Source organism: Pleurodeles waltl, chromosome 11 (assembly GCF_031143425.1).
Source record: "Pleurodeles waltl isolate 20211129_DDA chromosome 11, aPleWal1.hap1.20221129, whole genome shotgun sequence".
Taxonomy (NCBI): Eukaryota; Metazoa; Chordata; class Amphibia; order Caudata; family Salamandridae; genus Pleurodeles; species Pleurodeles waltl.
Genome location: NC_090450.1, coordinates 491483871 through 491504201, shown reverse-complemented (window position 1 = coordinate 491504201; position 20331 = coordinate 491483871). Strand labels below are relative to the sequence as shown.

At 43.4% G+C, this 20331-nt stretch overlaps 1 protein-coding gene across 5 annotated transcripts in view; it reads left to right on the top strand.

Moving 5' to 3' along the window:
* The window catches only part of PLEKHA2 (pleckstrin homology domain containing A2), a 766829-nt gene that overhangs the window by 734006 nt on the left and 12492 nt on the right, over positions 1–20331 (top strand). For all 5 annotated transcript variants that reach the window (XM_069213872.1, XM_069213873.1, XM_069213875.1 and 2 more), the window contains one exon: positions 3036–3113. In XM_069213872.1, coding sequence (XP_069069973.1) covers positions 3036–3113 — 78 coding nt within the window. The remainder of the gene's footprint in view (positions 1–3035; positions 3114–20331) is intronic.

The following is a 20331-nucleotide window of genomic DNA, read 5'->3' as shown; positions in this document are numbered from 1 at the left end:
GGTGGTTAGTTCTTTTTTGGCGGAACCGCCAAGACCCTCCTTGGCAACAGTGCTGAACTCACTAAAGATTGTTGGACATTTCAAATGTGGGTCATGTAAGGTTTGTGCACAATGTCTGGAAACTAGAATCTTTAAACATAAACATTTGCCGGTGACATTGAAGGAACATACTAATTGTAACAGCAATAATGTAATTTATGTGATTAAGTGTCCTTGTGATCTAATATATGTTGGACAAACAAAACAAAAAGTTAAGATGCGGATTATGCAACATTGTAGTCGGATTAGATGTAAAACCCAAGGTGCACCTTTGGTTGATCACTTTACCTCATTGAATCATTCAGTGGACTGACTGGGATGGTCTGTGTTAGAAAAAATCAATGTTAATCGACGAGGGGGCAATATATTGGATAGCCTCAACTTACGGGAATGCAAATGGATCCATGTTTTGGATTCTGTCCTTCATGGTCTGAATGAATATAAGGAGATAGCAAGACAAACAGCTAGTTTATCAAATGGTTTATGCAGATATTTTTTCAAATATTATCCTGATAAATAAATCTATTCAGGATGGGGGGGGTGGCACAAATTGTATATGTGGGCCAGATTCTCAATGAATAAGTTGTGTGACTATATACATATTAGCTCTCCTTTCCCTTTGGTTACTGATTATTAGATGCAGATAATGTAAAAGTGATATGTTCAATTTATAGTGAATTGAAGTTTTGTACTTGAAGAATGACTGGAGACTGAGTTGTATAGTCTAGGTTTGTACGGCTCTCTTCTTTCTTTGGCAACTGATTAATAGATGCAGATGATGTAAATATGACATGCTTAATCTGTAAAGAGTTGATGTTTTGGATTTGGAGAGTGTTTGGAGACTGAATAGATTCCATGTCTGGATGAAAATCATAGATATGTATGTTGCATATGGATATTGGCTTGTTTATGGTGTCCTCAGCATACTTTTGATATTGGGAGATGGAGTTGTGGTAGAGTTTTGGATGTGACCAAATATGATTATGCTGAGTCATTTTGAAAAATGCATTTTTTATATTGCAAGAGGATGAGATTGGTGGTGTTTATTATAAACTGTACTAGGTTGTTGATTGAAAGTGATATGAGTACAGTTTAAGACAAATATTTCCGTATGTCAAACGTTTTTTTCTAGGATGACATAGGCGTGCGTAAGAATTACTCAGAATGGATATTATGAATTCGTTATTGGACCCTCGGCGGGACGTGGTATATTGAATGCGAGTATTTCCGCATTCTGGGCATTCTAAGATCCCGGCGTGAGCGCATGGGTCCACCGGGAAGGCTACATGTTGGAGGGACGCAGCACTTTTGAATACAAGTACTCCGTACTCTTAACAATTCTAACGTGACGATGCATACGTATGCGTCCACAAAGAGACCGTGTGTTTTCTTTAGAAGAAGGATGTGAGATTGAAGGAATGCTGGCAACAAAAGGGTAAGGCGGCATTTGTTGAAATCAGGTACGCTGTAAAAGAGAGGCATTGTTGAGTTGATTAATCACGACTGGAGGGATTGGGCTCCATTCAGATTTAGCAAATTTCTAGGTGTAACATTCTTGTTAAGAACATAAATGGGTGTTGTTTGGAGATAATATTGATAAGTGGGGGGTTCCTTATCTGTTTTGTTGTGAAGCAGAGGGAGACTCTGGTGTTGGTCGGATAAAATACCAACGTTTGAGAGATGTAGTATTTATTGGGGATTGTGATGTGATAAAAAAAGTTTGGGGTTGTGATTAGGTTTATTTTGATTTTGAATAATACATGAATGGGATTAATTTGTTTTAATTTAAGGCCATTAAATTGAATTAGAAGAGACGATATATGGAAGGTTTTGAAGTGATCTGAATTCAAGTAGAAACTGTGTGGATTATTCCTATGATAGTTGAGTTAAGAGTGTCTATGCAGGGTTGTCTCATGTATGTTTGATAGTGTAGATGTGAGGGTTCAATTATAGTAGTTTATTTGTTCTTTTGTGTTTTAGATTGATGGACTCATTAAGTGTTACTGATGAAGATGGATATTTAATGTAGTGTGGAGTTATGTGGGTGAGTATGGATAGGATGTTGACGCAGTACATTACAAAGGAGATGAAGTTGGTGATATGTAGGTTGATTTATTCATTTGGATGATTGTAGGTGTCCCTTGTCGATCAGTGCTGAGGAAGACCCGTGTGGAGCCGGTAATTGGCCTAAGAGCATGAGGGGGTAAAAACGTCGACAGTAATGCTCTAGCCTGGATTTGGTTTACTGTTGAAGAGGACCAAATTGGGGATATAATTCTGTTTATGAACTAATATTGTGATTCAACATGGTTGAAGGAGTAACCAATAGGCTATTTCATGATATTCATTTTAATGTATTGTTTTGAATTGATCAATCAATCCGTCATTTCCTATTCTTTCTGAAACACGAGCACTTGATCTTAATTGCACTTGGTTCTGTCCTGTTTCTCCTTTTGTTGTGATATGATGGGGGACTATACAAATTGTATTTACATGAAGTAAATATATATGTGGTATTTGTAATAAATAATGTTCCTTGGAATGATTGAATGGCAATGTTGCATGTGTATGTATGAGGGGTGAGGTGACTGTGGTCACATTTTGTTCCCAGGGGTTCATGTTGTTTTTGTAATAAAGTTTTACCCAGAACCCTTTGGGTTTCTTGGGTTACCCTCTGTGGTTGGTAAAATACGTGTAGACAATCATGTAAAATGTTTTTTTTCAATGAATATGGTGATCACATTCCTCATTCACTGTACTTTGAACAAGGGTGACTACTAGTCAGATACATAATGATGTGTGCCCAGCACCTGGGAAATCTTAGTAGAATGCACAGGTGGAGTGAGGAAGCAAAGCATGTGTACCTTATACCTAGTGAGATCATAGCTCCAATAGCAGGTGTGGATTAAAGTGTGCCGAGTGTGAGAATTTGTGCAATGTTGTACACATGGATCTCACAGAAATTTAATAACTACATTCTTGTGCGTATTTTGCAGGCAGACAGCCCTGGAGACATGCACAGCTGGATAAAGGCAATCTCTGCTGCGGTACACTCCCTGAAGATGTGTTACAGAGTATGTTTATTAGTGCTCAATTTATGAAATTTTGGTCATGTTGCAAGTATTGTTTTTTAGCGTGATGTCAGCAAAGAGGGGTTTTACCAGCCTGTTGATTCAGCTTAAAAATCTCAGGATTCCAATTTTTGATATTCTCAAAGCGGACCAAATATAATTTAGCATACGCATAAACTTTCAGAGTAATACAAACTTATTCTACAAAAGGAATTCAATAAATAGTTGAAAAAGAAGACTGTTTTTGCCAAAAGGGAGAAGAGACAAATGCACCACCCTATGCCATGTGAGTGTTGATCCTTAATTACCTATTGCTAATCATCAATAAAACGAGCCCTACACTTCTCATCACTGGCCATACTGTATAAGGGTGTCCCATATCTGAAGACAGGCATTGTGTTGCAAGCTAAACATAAATATCTAGAACTGAAAAACCCATAAATAAATCTCTTTATAAATATATCTTAAAGCCTTCCCATCTGAAGGACAACTTAAAAAGGGGCGTCCTCTAATAGTTTCTCTTTTGTTGATTACCAAACTTCCCCGGGAAATGATCAAACCATCCCAGGACCAACAAAAAGGTAGCATGACTGTGGTGAAGAAGAGTAGTACTCAGAGTAATGAGGATTATCTGTAAGTAATGGGCGCAGTACAACGGTAACCCTTAATATCATTGCATGCGGACACAGCAAGCAGGTAACACTACTTTGACTGCTTTAATGAAATTGCCCCTACTGAGACCAGGATTTAAAGAGCTTTCAGGGAGAGCTTGGATTTTGCAGGGACACCGTAATTTTCTGGAGGTGTGTAGCATATACAAAGGAGTATTTGAGACTTGGAAGGCGAAGAACAGGACAGGGATGAAGACTGGAGAAGGTTGGCATAGACTGGGATCTGAAGAGTGTACAGGAACTGGGTAACACCTGTACAAGAAAAGAAAACAATTAGGGAGAGAAAACATATTGGCCCATATTATGAAAAATGACGCACAACTGAGCTAGTGTAGTTGTGCGTCAAAAATATGTGCGCAAGCTAACGCCATTCCTTGGAGTCATCTGTGCATCATATTATTCAAATGATGCACAATGGTGCTAAGGAGTGGCTAGCATCATCAAAAATGACGCAAGCAGGGGTTGGATGACAGTAGAAAAAATGGCGCTAGGCAGATTAGCCACAAAATATCTGCCACTAATCAGCCTAGCGTCATTTTTTCACATGCAAGCATCCAAAAATGACTCCTGTCTAAGTATAGACAGGAGTCATTACCACAACCCCAATGCCCATCACTGGGGACCAGTGTCCCCAGGACAACCCCAACATACCCATTGCCAGCCAGGGGCCACATATAGGTGATCCCAAGTGGCACATAATAGTAAAAAATATATACTTATCTAAACTTTCCTGGGATGGGCTCCCTCCACCTGTACTGTCCCTGTGGTGTGGGTGAGTGTGATGCCGGGGGTTGGGGTTGGCATCTATGTGCCCAAAATAAGGACACCATGGTGGAATGCATGGTGTTTCCCTAATGAAATGTGACTAACTCCACCTTATCGCCTGGTCTGACCAGGCGTTAAATGTTGACGCAAATCGGCCTTAGCATCATTTTTTGGGTCTGCTTTCTAGGTGTGCGTGGTTTTAGCGTAGGGAGTTAAATATGGTGCTAGAGGGCTAGCATCATTTTTAGGAAGGGAACGCCTACCTTGCATCTCATTGTCGCTATGAGATGCAAGGTGGGTTTGCACTCCCTAAAAATGGCGCTAACCCTGATATTTTGAAGCTAAGCAGGTCTACGGTCAAAATATAAATATGGAGTTAAGTTAGCGCTGCTTCAGCGTAAAAAAAATTATGGTAAGGTGGCACAAACATTTAATAAATATGGGCTATACATTGGAATAACCTTAGAAATGGTAAATAGCAGAAAAAGAAGCAGAGTAGAAAGCAAAATAACAGTAGACTATCCATCATAAATTACAGTTTGCATGCTCCTTGAAATGATCTGCCTGAAACTACAAAGAGATCACAATAAGGCAGGGAATATTTGTTCTCACTGAGGCTTGGGAAACACACAGAGAAGTACTCTAAGTGAGTTTTCGTGCATGAGACAATAATTCTTAGAATTTAATGACACCCTCTGGTAATAATAACTAAGGGGCCTATTTATGAGAATGTGACGCAGCGAAGCAAGTCACCTTGCTCAGATTAGTAAATACAGAGCTACGACAGCAAGACATGTATGGGGAAATCAAGTAACAATGAATGGGCAAAGCAAACATAAAATAGGCAAAGGTCTGCCAGTAGAGGAAATCAGACTAGGTTGATGCAGTCTCAGGATGACGACAGTTGCAACACCTTTGAGCACTGAGCTCGCAGGCTGTACATAGCTGGCAACCCATGTAAAAAGCACAAGGGCAGAGAGGAGACAAGTGTGAGGATATAGCCAGGTGCATCAGTATGGGAGCAGTTTGGGAGCTTTCAGAACAAGGCACTGCAAAGTGCAAACTTTAGATCATAAAAAAATTATCTGACATTCCTAAGTCCAGGTGATTTTTTTTTTTACTGTTTCTTGTAGTACAGGCCTGTCGAAGTGGTGAGTACGGTAACTACAAAAGTCCAACTATGTGAATCCCAAGAAGTCTCTCACATGGGTCTCTGCTTAGTGCCATACTGCTTGGAATGTCACCAGCAGGGCTAGCCACTACCTACTGGATGCCCAAAGTAGACAACTGAGGGGTAACAGACTTGTCTCTTATTCTCCTTCATGGTCACTTTGCTCCCTTGCTTGTGAAACAAAACGTTTTCCAGGTGATCCATATAATGTTACCGTGAACTGCTGAATATGTACACCATTCAAAACTAATCCACAACACCTATTTGGCGAGGGAAGAGAAGATTACATATGCATTCCATAATAGACTGGGCATAACTTTAAAACTGACAGGGGTGGGGAATACTATCTTCAGTTTGTCAGTGGGTGTCAAGGTCCTCTGCCAGTAGTCACTCATCAGAAAAAAATACTAAGTTACATTTTGGCACTCAGCTAGTCCACCAGCTCATCAGCTTGTGGGTAACAGTGTCAAACAGTTTTTATTAATTTTCAGTATTACAGCACAAGCAGTCATAGTATACACATCATAAGGCCCTTACCCGGAATCAGCCTAATTGCAGACACAGTTTCACAATTATAAACAGGCAATTAATGTATGCACAGTACAGTACCTGGAATGTAAAGTGAGGAAACCTCCATGTCTTTGCTAGATTATATATTTCTGATGAGAAATACAAACTCATATACTAGGGTTAAACATATAGGGAAGAACAAATATAACTTGCATGGGTAGAACTTAATAGGCTAGGCAATAGATAGATGGGGTTTCCTGGTATTATGGGGAGCTACATTTCAGCAGTGTCATCAGGGGTGCAGTACGACAGTGGACATCAGTTTTGGACAATGTGTGTCAGTATTATTGCACAGGCCCATGAACTGCAAGTGCGCCTATCAACACCCAACTCCAGCATCTCTGCCACCTCTGCCTTGAGGAACTCCAAGACCTCTCCTGACATTCTGTATGTCTTGATCTTCACAGGCAGATTATCATTGTGTCTGTGTTGTGGACAGTGAGTGGTTTTCCATCATGAAGTGAGTAAGAAAAGCTTTGTAAAGTGAATAAACACTTAGACTCTTTCAGTTCTGCAGTTGTCAGGTCAAAAGCAAATTTGACTGTCTCTACTGAGGCATCATTCTCTTCGCCCTTGCAGCAAATCACTGCCTTTCTCATTTACACACACCAACATATGAAAGTGTGTTCTGTGCTAACACCTTGAAAAAGCTCAAGGGCAGGAATTGCCCAAGAGAAACTGCTAATGTGTTTTGGACCCAGTGAGGAGTGTGGTTAACCGTATACAATCATTCCAATCTCAATCAACCCAACAACAAAATTTAAACACCATGACCAATGTAGCCACAGAAAACAACTCCAGTCTGTAAACATTTTCAAAATTTATTATAACCACAAAGCCAAAGTGACGTAAATTGTGTGCAACATTATATTATACAAATAAAGAAAAACTATAGGCTGACAAAATCTATGAAGCAAATTTAATCTACTCAGTATCAGCACCATTAAGCATTCCAAAAGAATTACACATACTAGCAAACAAACAATTTGTGAAACAGAAACATATTTCAAATCATTTGTTGATGACATTAGTAAAGCCAATTTCACACATCAATATGTCAAATTAGATGGTAAAGGTGTAGGGACAACCTATTACTGTCATAAATTAGGACAAGCATGTGTGGGAACGGACTAACACATGCGGGCAAAAAGAAAAAAAATGACAACAAAAATAATTTAAAAAAGTTATCTATCTCGGGCTAAGTTCATTCTAACTAGAAAAAGAGGCAGGTGTCAACACGCTAACTCAATTAGCAAGTCAGGACAAGGTGGACAATTATCATCCCGACAAAGCAGAGAATCTTCATCAAAGTCTATTAGAAGCATCATTAGGGGGAAAGGGCAGAACACAGGCTGCACATAGAAAACAGGAAAAGTCCAAGAGGACAAGTTAACAGTTCAAGAACAAAGTGGGGAATGTCACTGGACACACACCAAGAGAGGACTGACTGAAACTTAGAATGTCCGCCACTGTTCTAAAATACACAAAACAATTTGATTGGTCAATTTGATGAGTCCACGTTACGCAAAATGGGCAATATCCAATTAAAATTAAAACAGAAGATGAATTTGCAACAACGATGAAGATTTTTAGGAACCATAAATCAGCAATAATTAACAAGAAACTTGACCAGCCTGTAGCCAACCATTTTAACCTTGTGGACTGTTTACTATCAGATTTGAAGGTTTTCCCTGTGGAATATGTTTTAAAGGAAGAACTACTGGACATCAGAGAACATTTCTGGATGCACAGTTTAAAATCACTTTATCCAGATGGACTGAACATCACGGACAATACCACTTGATTTCTGCATATCTGAAGAGTTCTCAGGACTGCATTGATTCCACATTCCAATTGGAATCTTCACTCATGATGCTTTTTGAAAATCCAGCAGTGTCAGCTGTGCAGCCACTGAGCAAGCCATCTTGTACTACCTGAGGAAGGCGGAAGCTGAAACATTGTATTAGACATATATTTTTGTTCTTTGGTGAGATCATCTGTTTGAGTCACTTATTTCTTGGGGTCTCTGGTTGTCAGTCAGTTTGCATTCTGTCCAAGCAGGGATCCTCACACTAGCCAGGTCAATGGAGAAGCAGACTTAGATAACCCCTACTTACCCCTTGGTAGCTTGGCACAAGCAGTCAGGCTTATCTCAGAAGCAATGTGTAAGTATTTGTACCAACACACATAGTAATACATTGAAAACACTACAAAATGGACACCATACCAGTTTAGAAAAATAGGTAATATTTATCTAAATCAAACAAGACCAAAATGACAAAAATCCAACATACATGTTAAAATATGAATTTTCAAAAGAATAAGAGTCTTACTCCATTGAAAACAATGGAAACGTTGATTTTACACAAAGTACTTGGTTTGTGTAAAAAATAAAGCCGCACGGGTGAGCGTGCGTCAGAAAAGTCAGCGATGCGTCAAGTCCTTACTTGCAAGTGGGGCCTTGCATCGTTTTCTTCTCCAGTTGGCTCAGCAATGTATTGATTCCCGATGGGCACCTCAGATCCACGCAGGTTCACGATGACTTTGATGTCCAGATACGATGCGTGAGAAATCCAGTTGCACGATGTTAGAAAACCACACTTTGTGCGGTTTGCATCATTATCAGCAGCTGCAAGCGGGTGTTGTGTTGTTTCTCCACCTGCGACGCATCGTTCTCCCTGCCGCAATGCAGGTGGAGCGTCGATTTCAGCCATGGAGAGGGTGGCGCGTCGTTCAACAGGCGCATTGCAGATTGTGCAGTGAAAATCTTCCCGCACAGCATTTTGTGCGTGGATTTCAGCTTTTGTTCTGCCAACTTCACTTTTCAAGGACCGAGGGACTGGATAGGGCACCACTTGCCAGGGCAGGAGTCTCAGCAGAGAGTCCAGGTGCTAGCAGAGGAAGTCTTTGATGGCCCTGAGACTTCAGAACAGGAGGCAAGCTCAGTCAAGCCCTTGGAGATTCTTCTCATGCAGGAATGCACAACAAAGTCCAGTCCTTGTCCCCTTTCACAGGCAGAAGCAGCGACTGCAGGATAGTCCAACAAAGCACAGTCACAGGGGCAGCACTTCTCCTCAGCTCTTCACCTTAGCAGAGTTTTCTCTTGGTTCCATAAGTGATCTAAAGTCTTTTTTGGGTCCAATACTTATACCCCTTTCTACCTTTGAAGTAGACAAACTTCAAATTAAAGTCTCTGTAGTTTATAGGATCCTGCCTTGCTCAGGCCAGGCCCCAGACACACAGCACAGGATTGGGCACTGCATTTTGCGAGGGCAGACAGAGCCCATTCAGGTGTAAGTGACCAATCCCCCCTCCTCTCCAGCTCAGATGGCTCATCAGGATATGCAGCCTACACCCCAGCTCCCTTTGTCTCACTGTCTAGAGGGGATTACAAACAGTCCAACTGTCAGTCTGACCCGGACAGGGAATCCACAAACAGGCAGAGTCACAGAATGGTTTAAGCAAGAAAATGCCTACTTTCTAAAAGTGACATTTTCAAACAAACAATCTGAAAACCAACTTCAATAACAGGTGTATTTTTAAATTGTGAGTTCAGATACACCAAACTCCCTATTTCTATCTGCTCTCAAAGGGAATCTGTAATTTAAGAATATATAAAGGCAACCCCTATGCTAACCTATGAGAGAGATAGGCCTTGCACAGTGAAAACCGAATTTAGCAGTATTTCACAGTTAGGACATGTAAACCACATCAGTACTTGTCCTATCTTTCATATACACTGCACCCTGCCCATGGGGCTACCTAGGGCCTACCTTAGGGGTGCCTTACTTGTATCAAAAGGAAAGGTTTAGGCCTGGCAAGTAGGTACACTTGCCAAGTTGAAATGACGGGTTAAAACAGTACACACAGGCACTGCATTGACAGGTCTGGGCCCTATTTACAGGACCACTAATGTGGGTGGCACAACCAGTGCTGCAGGCCCACTAGTAGCATTTGATTTACATGTCCTGAGCACCTCTAGTGCACTTTATTAGGGACCTACTAGCAAATCGGATATGCCATTCTTGGATAGACCAATCAACAATACAATTTACACAGAGAGCATTGCACTTTAGCACTGTTTAGCAGTGATAAAGTGCCCAGAGCCATAAAGCCAAGAAAAACTGGTCAGAAAAACTTGTAGGAAGGAGGCAAACAGTTTGGGGATGACCCTGCAAAAAGGACCAGATCCAACACAATCCCCCACCAGCCTAAAACCAGGGGAGACCAATGAATACCTTGATGGACTTCCCTGATTGGGGTGATAGAACAGGGACCCTGGCCTACAACAGCAGGGGTATGTTCCAGTTCTACGCCTTCCTGACTCCAGTTGGATCTCTCTGTCCGTACTCTCAGGGCCCGCTAAGCTAACCCATGCGGGACCCCTCTCCTCACCTGAAGATACCATCTGTGCAGCACCTAACCTTACTTCACTCACAGAGGTACCACCAGGGCCAACACAGTGGTGTGGCCCATTCCAACCCCAGAGTGTGACTCCTGTACCCCTCCCCAGGGGCAACTCTGTCCACCAGGACAGCAAGCCACGGTGGCCACTGACAGCTGTCAGGGATGGGAGACAGGCCCCAGGCCTCTCAAGGCTCTCCAACCACCATGACTGTAGAGAGTGGGGGGCAGTAGCCCCAGGTGCCTTTCACCCTTTGACCACTCACCCTTCCACCAGGTCAGGGATAACAGCCTGACACTGGTCTTCCCCTTTGGGGCTCTGTACCCTCCCTCTAGGAGCAGCACCCCCAAAATCCAGAATTGTCAGGCTGCTTGTAGAAGCAGTCCTGCACATTTCTCCCACCAATGCAGGGATATTAACTTGCAACTGGTTTTCCAACCTGGGGTCTGTACCCTCAGGTTGGACCAGGGTCAGGGGTGAGGCTCTGCCCCCACCACTCCTTCTGGGGTCCTGCACCCCCCACTAGGAGTGGCCCCCTCAGAATCCAACATGGTAGGGGCACTATTAGCAGTTGCCCCTCCCTGCAGGTCAGGGGGGAGTCCTGACCCTGGCAGACAGGATTGAACTGAAAGGGGACCTGGTGCACTTCTAAGCCACTCTTTGAAGTCTCCCCCACTTCAAAGGCACATTTGGGTCAATAAACAGAGCCTCTGCCCCTACCAACTCAGACACTTCCTGGACCACTAATGTGGGTGGCACAACCAGTGCTGCAGGCCCACTAGTAGCATTTGATTTACATGTCCTGCGCACCTCTAGGGCACTTTGGAGAGTATCCCTAGAGGCCACACAGGGGGTGATTGGGCAAACCGCCCCCCCCCCATCAGGTTAGGGTTTACCCCCTGCACGTGACTCTCCATCCAATGGTCTGTGCCCTAAGACTGGACCACTGCCTGGCACGCTAGGACTTCCTTGGGAGCACACCTACCCCCCACAAGGGAAACACCTTCCCTAAGGGCTTCATGAGAGTCTCGCTGGTGTCGGTCCCCTGACCTCTGCTCATCTGGCAGAGCCTGGTTACCCCCACCCAGAAATGGTATCACCAAGGTCAATCCTGAGGAACTCTGACCTCAGAGATAACCCCTGACCCTCCAAGTTCTCCACTGGTGCCTGCAACCCCCTCTCAACCATCTGTCTGGACTTCTGCACCCCCTCACTAGTAGTTGTACTGCCAGACACCAGAACTGGTAGTATGCTGACTACAGCATCCCCCCAAGTTCTCCTGACACTATTGGGTGTCCCTCAGCAGATGGCCCTACGGTACAGTCTAGGCTTCCCTCCTGATGTTCACTCATGGAACCCTCCAGGCCCTGAGACTGGATCTCGGGCACCCTGGGACTCAGCCCACCCCATTTCCGTCTCCTCTGGTGAACTTTACTAGGGACTTACTAGTAAATTCAATATGCCAATCATGTATGGACCAATCAACAATACAATTTACACAGAGAACATATGCACTAAGGCCAACAAAAACTTGTCAAAAAAAATAGGAGGAAGGAGGCAAACAGTTTGGGGATGACCCTGCAAAAAGGGTTAGGTCCAACATATATATAGAGGTTTAAATCTTTATTTCACCAATCGCAGCCATAAAAGATCATTTTAAAAACAATTCAGTACCGTGTGAATTTTAAAAAACATATGTGTAAAAATCGCAATTAGTCCATTAGTTGGAAATAAAAATTATTACCTCATAAAGAAAATAAAAACAAAATACGTAAGACATGTTGAAAGTCCAACCAATCTCCAAAGAATACAGGCCCTCATTTGTACTTTAGTGGTCAATTTCACTGACCGCCAAAGCCCAACCCGCCAGTTGACCTCCAGTGCTGGCGGTCAGCAGACCCCCATATCACAAGTGCTGGCTGATTTCTGCCATTATTAAGGGGGAAAGCAGCTAGGAGTTGTGCTGGCGGTCGGCGCTGTGGAGGGGAGTCCCTCGCCAGCACCGTCACGTCAGCAGGACTCCGCCTGCCATATTACAAGCCGTAATACAGCTTGGCGGAGTCCTGCTGGCAGCGAGGGAAGTCCGCCAGGACCCATCCCCTCCCAGACGACCCCCTCGACTGAGGATCTAATTGGGTGTCCGATGGGGGAGGGTGGTCTGTATGTTTGGGTGCGTGTGCGCATGTCTGCGGAGGTGGGAGGGGGTACTGAATGCGTGCGTGAATGTGTGCGTGTATGTGCGCGTGAATGTGGGTGTCTGTGTTGATGAATGCGAGTGGGTGGATGTGTCTGAGTGCATGTATGCGTATGCTGAATGGGTGTGTAGGTGTATGCATGCATGAGTGAAGGTGTGTGAGTGTGCGAACAGGTGGGGGGGATGTGTGCATGTGTGTGGATATGTGTGTATGTGTGTGCCAGTGACAGGAATGAAGGGTGCGTGACCGCCAGGGTTTTTGTAGCGGGGTGACCGCCACGGAAAGCCTGGTGATTTGCAGCTTTGTAATCCGGACGGCAGGCTGAGGCCTGCCGCCGGGTTGGAGGTGCTCCCCAGCGGCCGCTGCAGAGCGACTGCACCTGCAGGCCTGGCTGGGTTGTGGAGGCTTGGCATCTGCCAAGCCTCAGAACTCTTAATGTGGGGGGTCTCATGACCACCAGCCTTGTAATGAGGGCCACAGTCATTACACCAAAACGTCGGCCTGACTGAATACAATTCTGGATGCTCAAGAACAGCCAATTCCTAACCACGCAGGACATATTCATTTAGAGTTCAGACCTATTAAGTGAAACATCACTACATAGTGCCCTTCTCCTAAAGACATCTAAGACACACATTTCATTAATAGTAGAACTGACATGAGCACAGTTAGGCTACACTAATTTTGTGCCTCAGCCTCAAAGCTTTATACAAGTATCTGGATACCGAAAACACAAGTAAATTAGGGCCATATGTACGAACACATTTTCCCATAGACACAGAATGGGCAAAACTGCTTGCTACATCTGGCCCTTAGTGCTGTCTGTAGTTGAAATGTGTAGCTCAGTAGCAAAGTTCCTCACTCCCAGCATTCTGCAGGCAGGAACCAGCCAAGATTTCATAACGTCTGCATACACCTGATAGAAGAACATACAATGTGCTACTAATTCAAGAGGAATTGTGCAGCATTGACATTTTGGATAGTTTCTCAGCTACGCACTCCATGTGCTTCTGTTCTTATTCACAGGCAAAATTCCACAGCGGAATTTCAAATATAGGGTTCTCGCCTCAGGTGGGCTCAATTTTGTCAATAAAATCTTCAAATTTGAAAATACATTTTACATTTGAAAAGCTTTCCGTTAAGATACCCAATGATGACTTCAAATAACGATTATTATTGACAAATGCCCAATATCTACTCTTCAGATCGACCACTACCCGCTTCTTGCTTATTGAAGGATTATTCCAGAGCCCACTCAGATCCAGGTTGGTGAGCCATGTCTTAACAAATTTAAGCTACAGAGTTCTAACTCCAACTTCTAGCTCTATTAACTCCTTGAGTGCTATCTGATACTCTCTCAGATCTTTGGTCGACCACAGCCTTACCCATTATAACAGGGTCTTAAGATCAGCGATGTCTGAAATATTCTGTTGTGCCAAGTCTAGTCTTAGAGGGATCAAAGGAGTATTTTGCTCGAGTCCCGCGAGGGAACGCATAAACTATTCTCTGTTGGCACCAACTGGGATGCATTGTCAGTGCCCCATGCCTCAGAACCATATAGGGCTGCACTAGATGCTTTTGCACAATATACCTGCAGAGCTGGTGATAGGGGGTGAAAAGTAGAAGTCTTTAGTGCCCTCAAAACAGCCCCGGCCTTGTGTTGATATGACACCTTACTTTTCTGAAATTGCACTAACCATGAAAGGGAGCTCATCAATCTCAACCCAGGATAATCAAACTCCTTCACATCCTCCAGGGGAACACCATGAATGTGCATTTTCCCCTCAAAGGACAGTGGCGGATTAAAAACCATAAACTTTGTCTTATTGACGTTTATTTCTAACCCAAACAAGTCAAGAAGCTGGAGAATGTATTGAGCAGGATTTGTAAACCCTGAGGGCTTTTTGATAATAAAAGGGTGTCATCAGCAAAAGGGAGAGTTGGAATCTTCTCAGCTCCCAATTTTGGAAAATCATTATTGCAGTTATACAAGTGCCCAATTACCCCACTGTTGTGAAGAGTAAATAATGTTGTGGCTAGGACATAGCCTTTATGTACACCTCTTTCAATCAGGATTGTGTCCGTCAGATCTCCCCTGGCCCCCCATCTGACTTGTGTGTGATTATCAGTATATAGGCATTTCACCAAGGATAACAATGGATCAGCAGGCCCATTCTATGAAGAGCAAACCAAAGCTGACCACTGGGAACAAGGTCAAACGCTTCCTTTAAATCAATAAAGGTAACATAAAGGTTCTCATGTCTCAGCTTGACAGTATTCCAAACCAAAAGGGAATAACGGAAGACTTGATCGATTGTGCTGGTATTTTCCCTGAACCCGGCTTGTAGATGGGAGAGAACCTTCATCTCCTGTATCCAGTCTAGACTCATTCTAGCCTGCGAAAAACTTTTGGAGCAGTGTCAATAAGACTAATGGGTTGGTAATTGGCTGGAGTATCTCTGGGGCCTTTATAAATATTGGAATAATTTCTGCCCCTCTCCATGTGGCAGAAATGGCCGAGCCCTGCGCTATTAAATTATTAAGTAGATTTAGGTCTGGGGCCCAAACACCTATATCTGACCCCTGTACTGTGTAAGCATCATGCTTCCCCCCACTTTATGGAGTTGATTGCCATTATAGTCTCATCTTATGTGACGCTGATATGGCTCAAACTCCCATCCTCTGTATTCCTCAGTAACTGTTGATAATATCATCTGAGTCAGCATCCTTCTCGGAATTTGCATATAATTCCCCGAAGTACTTGACCCATGCCTGAGGTTGGATATGGAACTCCTCTACCTTTTTAGAGTCAGCACTGCCCTGTGAAAAGAGGTTCCAAAATAATTCCTTACTATTTTTGTTATTCAAACTATCAGTTAAATTGTGCCATTTCTTTTCCTCCCACTCTTTTGCTAGGGATTTCAGTGAGCTTATACTTTTATCTAGCAGCTACAACTGCGTCTATCACTCCCCCCCTTTGTAGCTTTGATCAACTCTGACTTTGCCTTTTGGCATGCACTGTTAAACCATCCTGTTCCTGCAGCCTTAGTTTTGTATGATGAAACCAGCATAACAAAGTGATCTTTAAGACACTTTACCATCTGCTCATGAAAGGCTATAATGGGGAGTCTCTCCTACAGAAAATTATAATAAAGCTCTAACAAGCCAGCAATAGATACCAGCGTATTTTACTGGGAAATTTCTAATACAGGACCATCTAACAGTCCTTCTAATATTAGAATGGAAAACAGAGGCAGCCTTAATTATGGTACCTGTTAGCAGCAACATAAGTGCATTATGATATTTTTCTACCCTGTCAGCCACCATTATATCTTCCAAATTAAGCCACAATCGCAGGTCCAGCAAGATATAATGAATTCTACTTTTGCGTCTGGCTCTTTTGAAAGTGTGCCTGGAAGTGCTATCAAATCGTTATCGACCTTTACGTGCCCATAACGCATAAGTGACAGCAAAAGTTCCTCTGTGGGAGGCTACAGGACCTGTTTTGCCTATATTGGGAATTTCTAATTTAGGAATATTCCAAACCCTGTCATCTTCTTCCAGCAAGTTATTTAAAATTCTTTGGGGTTCAAATATCACATTAAAATCACCTGCAACTATTAAGGAATGACAATAAAATAGTGACTGAATTCAGATAATCATCGAGGACCTGTACAGTTGAGGAAGCCCTCTTGCCCTTAGGACAGCAAACATACACATAAAGAATTCTTACCGGTGAAGATTTATTTGATGAAATTTGTAACCCCAAAATATCAGCAGATCTTATATCTAGTAACTTGGTTTTCAAAGGAAGAGAGGCCTTATAGTTAACCCCCCTGAGGGACGACCCGAAGTTGAAAGTTCTGTGGCAACACTAAAATTCAGAAAGCCCGGTCTGTACTGTGGTTAATCTGCCCAGGTTTTGTGAAAAAGGCACACATGAAAAGAGTCAACAAAACACCCCAAACCTTGGTCCCCAAACTTGGAATTTAGGTCAGCTACATTACAAGAAAGAAATCTTAGAACATCTTCATTGTGCCTTGAGTAGATAGCAGTTGTGGACTCAGTTTTAGCAACAGGCTCCACAATAATGGCAAGATGTCTCAGCTCCCTTCAGGTCATTGGCAAAGTCACAGAGTACCCCCCATTTGATTCAATATATTACCTCAGTCATTATCACCCAATCCCGACAAAGCAGAAAATTGATTGGCTGTGCTAATTCGATGAGGCACACTTTGCTCATTGATAGTTACAGGTGCATGTCTACCTCTCAAATGCCCAGCTCTCCCTCTTAAGTCTCTATAAAAATACCCCAGAGGCAAATTTTTAATCTCACTAGCCTTGATTAGATTTAGATAAGAGGTACGAATGAGGCGCCCTGCAACAAACGGGTTTGCAAAGTTAACCTCACAACTCCCTCAAGCTCCTTTTCCAGATGGCCCACCCAAGCCACTCTGCGAGCAAACAAAATACTTGAAGATAGATTGGCTTTATGCTGGACATAGGAATGGAGCCAATGAGTGGCCTTGTTCATTAACTGCATGGTGCTCTCCGTTGTAAGGGGATCAAGTTTGGACATTAGTCAAAATCACTACATATCGGTAAACACCCGGCTGTTGATGCTGTATTGTAGAATGGTCTCTGTGTTTCACTTGTTCTGGTAAAATTGACAAGGCATTCAATGCCCGAGGTGTGGACAATATGCAGGTCTGATGAGGTAACGTGTGACCAGACACTTGCTGGTGGGAAAGCACACGTGGCTGACAAGAGCCCAAAGGGGCCTAAATAGCATCTGCAGCAGATGAAGTACAAAAGGCAGAGCATTCTTCAGCTCTGTTTGAATGTTCCCTTTCATGTGCCCCATGACCAAGTTTCCCAGTTTCAGCTAATGTCCTTTCAATGGCCATCAGATGATCGAGCAGAGGTGAAAGGGAAAGGGCATAAAGAAATGGGTTTTTCCGTAGTGGCTAATGATCGTGTTTGCTTACAGTGCTTTTTGCACTTTGCTGGTGGAGTTCCATCCACAGGGGGCAAGATTAAAGATGCATTGGACGTACACTCTTGCGCCACATTACAGCACGCCCCAGACCCATTTCCTGGCAATTCCTCAACAGGGGCAGATGGCTTAGAAGGATCAGCCAAAGAAATTGTATTGAGGTTTTCAGCAGCCACAGACCTCTATGTGATGCTAGCTGAATCTCCTTTTCAATTACCCATACTTCTTGCTCATAAAACCCTTCTAGTGTAGTGTTCTTGGACTTCGCAGGATTAGGTAATTTGTGCTTGCGCATCTTGCTTTCAGCACCCCTCGTTATGATTCTTGTATTTTTGAAAAAAATGGGCAGCACATTAAATCAAAGGAACCCTTTTAGAATTCCAGGCAATATCTTATTTGGTCCCATAAGCTCAAATGGTTAAAAGAGAACGCACAAGGTTCAGGGTAGTAGCAGAAGATACAAAGTCTTATTGCATGTATGTATATATAGGCTACCAACACAGCAATCACCTGGTGCTGCTGACCTCTAAAGAGGAATGGTGTTGGCATGAGGAATGTAAAGAGAGAGATATTTATCTTTTAAAATATATATTTACCATATAAAAAGTGATGCACCAGCAGTGCAAGAGACTTGTAAATAATCTCCCATAGTGTTTAAACATATGTATATATTCATATGTATGCATATCTGTACATATATGTGTGTGTGTGTATATAATATATGTATGTATATATATATATATATATATTTACTATAAAAAAAAATGTTACATAAATGTTATAGTTAGTGTTTAATGTTATTCCTATCAAACCAAAAAAAAATCAGCAGTTATGGTTACCTCAGCTAACTATAACTTGTGCTATGGCCTTACATATTACTTCAGTCATGACATCTCAAATGACATCACTAATAACATCACTAATGACATCATCTAGTGAGTATAAGTGGTGGTATAGATGTGTGACTGGGAGAGTGAGTAGCTGTAGAGGTGACTTGGTGTGTTCTTGCTTCCATAGTTGAGTGACATACTGTGTTTTTGACTCTATTCGTGACTAACTGGGTGAGTGGCTACCTGCACAGGTGATAGAATAGATGTATTTATAGCTTTTTCCTTAACTGTGTGGATATGTCTGTACCTTCATATGAGAGTGAATGAATGTCTATGTAGCTGTATTGGTTTGTGACTAGGTGTGTCAGTGTCTGCATTGGTGAGTGACTATGTGTATGCCTTAGTGCATGGATTAATTAGTGGGTGTGTGACTGATTATATGAGTGAGTTTGTGGATGTGTTAGTGGATATATTGGTGATTAATTGGATGAGTAACATTGTATTAGTCACTAAGGGGGTCATTCTGACCCTGGCGGTCATCGACCGCCAGGGCCAACGACCGCGGAAGCACCGCCAACAGGCTGGCGGTGCTTCCTGGCCAATTCTGACCACGGCGGTAAAGCCGCGGTCAGAAAAGGGAAACCGGCGGTTTCCCGCCGGTTTTCCCCTGGCCAAAGGAATCCTCCATGGCGGCGCTGCAAGCAGCGCTGCCATGGGGTTTTCCGACCCCCTTCCCGCCATCCTGTTCCTGGCGGTTCTTACCGCCAGGAACAGGATGGCGGTAACGGGTGTCGTGGGGCCCCTGCACTGCCCATGCCAGTGGCATGGGCAGTGCAGGGGCCCCCTAACAGCCCCCCATAAAGATTTTCAGTGTCTGCTTTGCAGTCACTGAAAATCGCGACGGGTGCCACTGCACCCATCGCACCCCTTCAACTCCGCCGGCTCCATTCGGAGCCGGCTTCATTGTTGAAGGGGCTTTCCCGCTAAGCCGGCGGGCGGCCTTCTGGCGGTCGCCCGCCGGCCCAGCGGGAAAGTCAGAATGACCGCCGCGGTCATTTGACCGCGGTACGGTCTTCTGCCGGTTCCCGCCAGGCGGGCGGCTTCCGCCGCCTGCCGGGGTCGGAATGACCCCCTAAGTGCTGAATGAGTGAATTTATAGATAAGTGACAGGCTGCATCAGTCACTGTATATGCAAATAAATGGAAATGTGAGCAGTTTTCAGTAAGTGATTTGGTGTGGTACTGTCTGAACTGGTGAGTGTCTGGTTGTGTCATTGATTGTGCAGGTTAGCGAGTATGTGTGGTAGTTATTGTAGACCTGACGTACTTTGTGTATAAGTGTCTGCAGTGCATACTGAGTGGATGTGTTTGTGAGTAGATCGGGAAGTGTGTGAGTGGTTATATGAGTGAATCAGAGGCAATATTAGTAGCTATGTGGTTTTCATTTTTCTTTTTGGGATTGGTTCTACACATTTATTTGTTGGTATCTGAGTGCCTACATGAGTGTGTCAGTTTGAGAATGAATAGCTCTCGTTTCGTATGAATAGGTGTTTTAGTAATGTTTGGAATCTCATTGATTGTGTTAACGCTGTGTGAGTTGGTGTGAGTCTCCCAATACT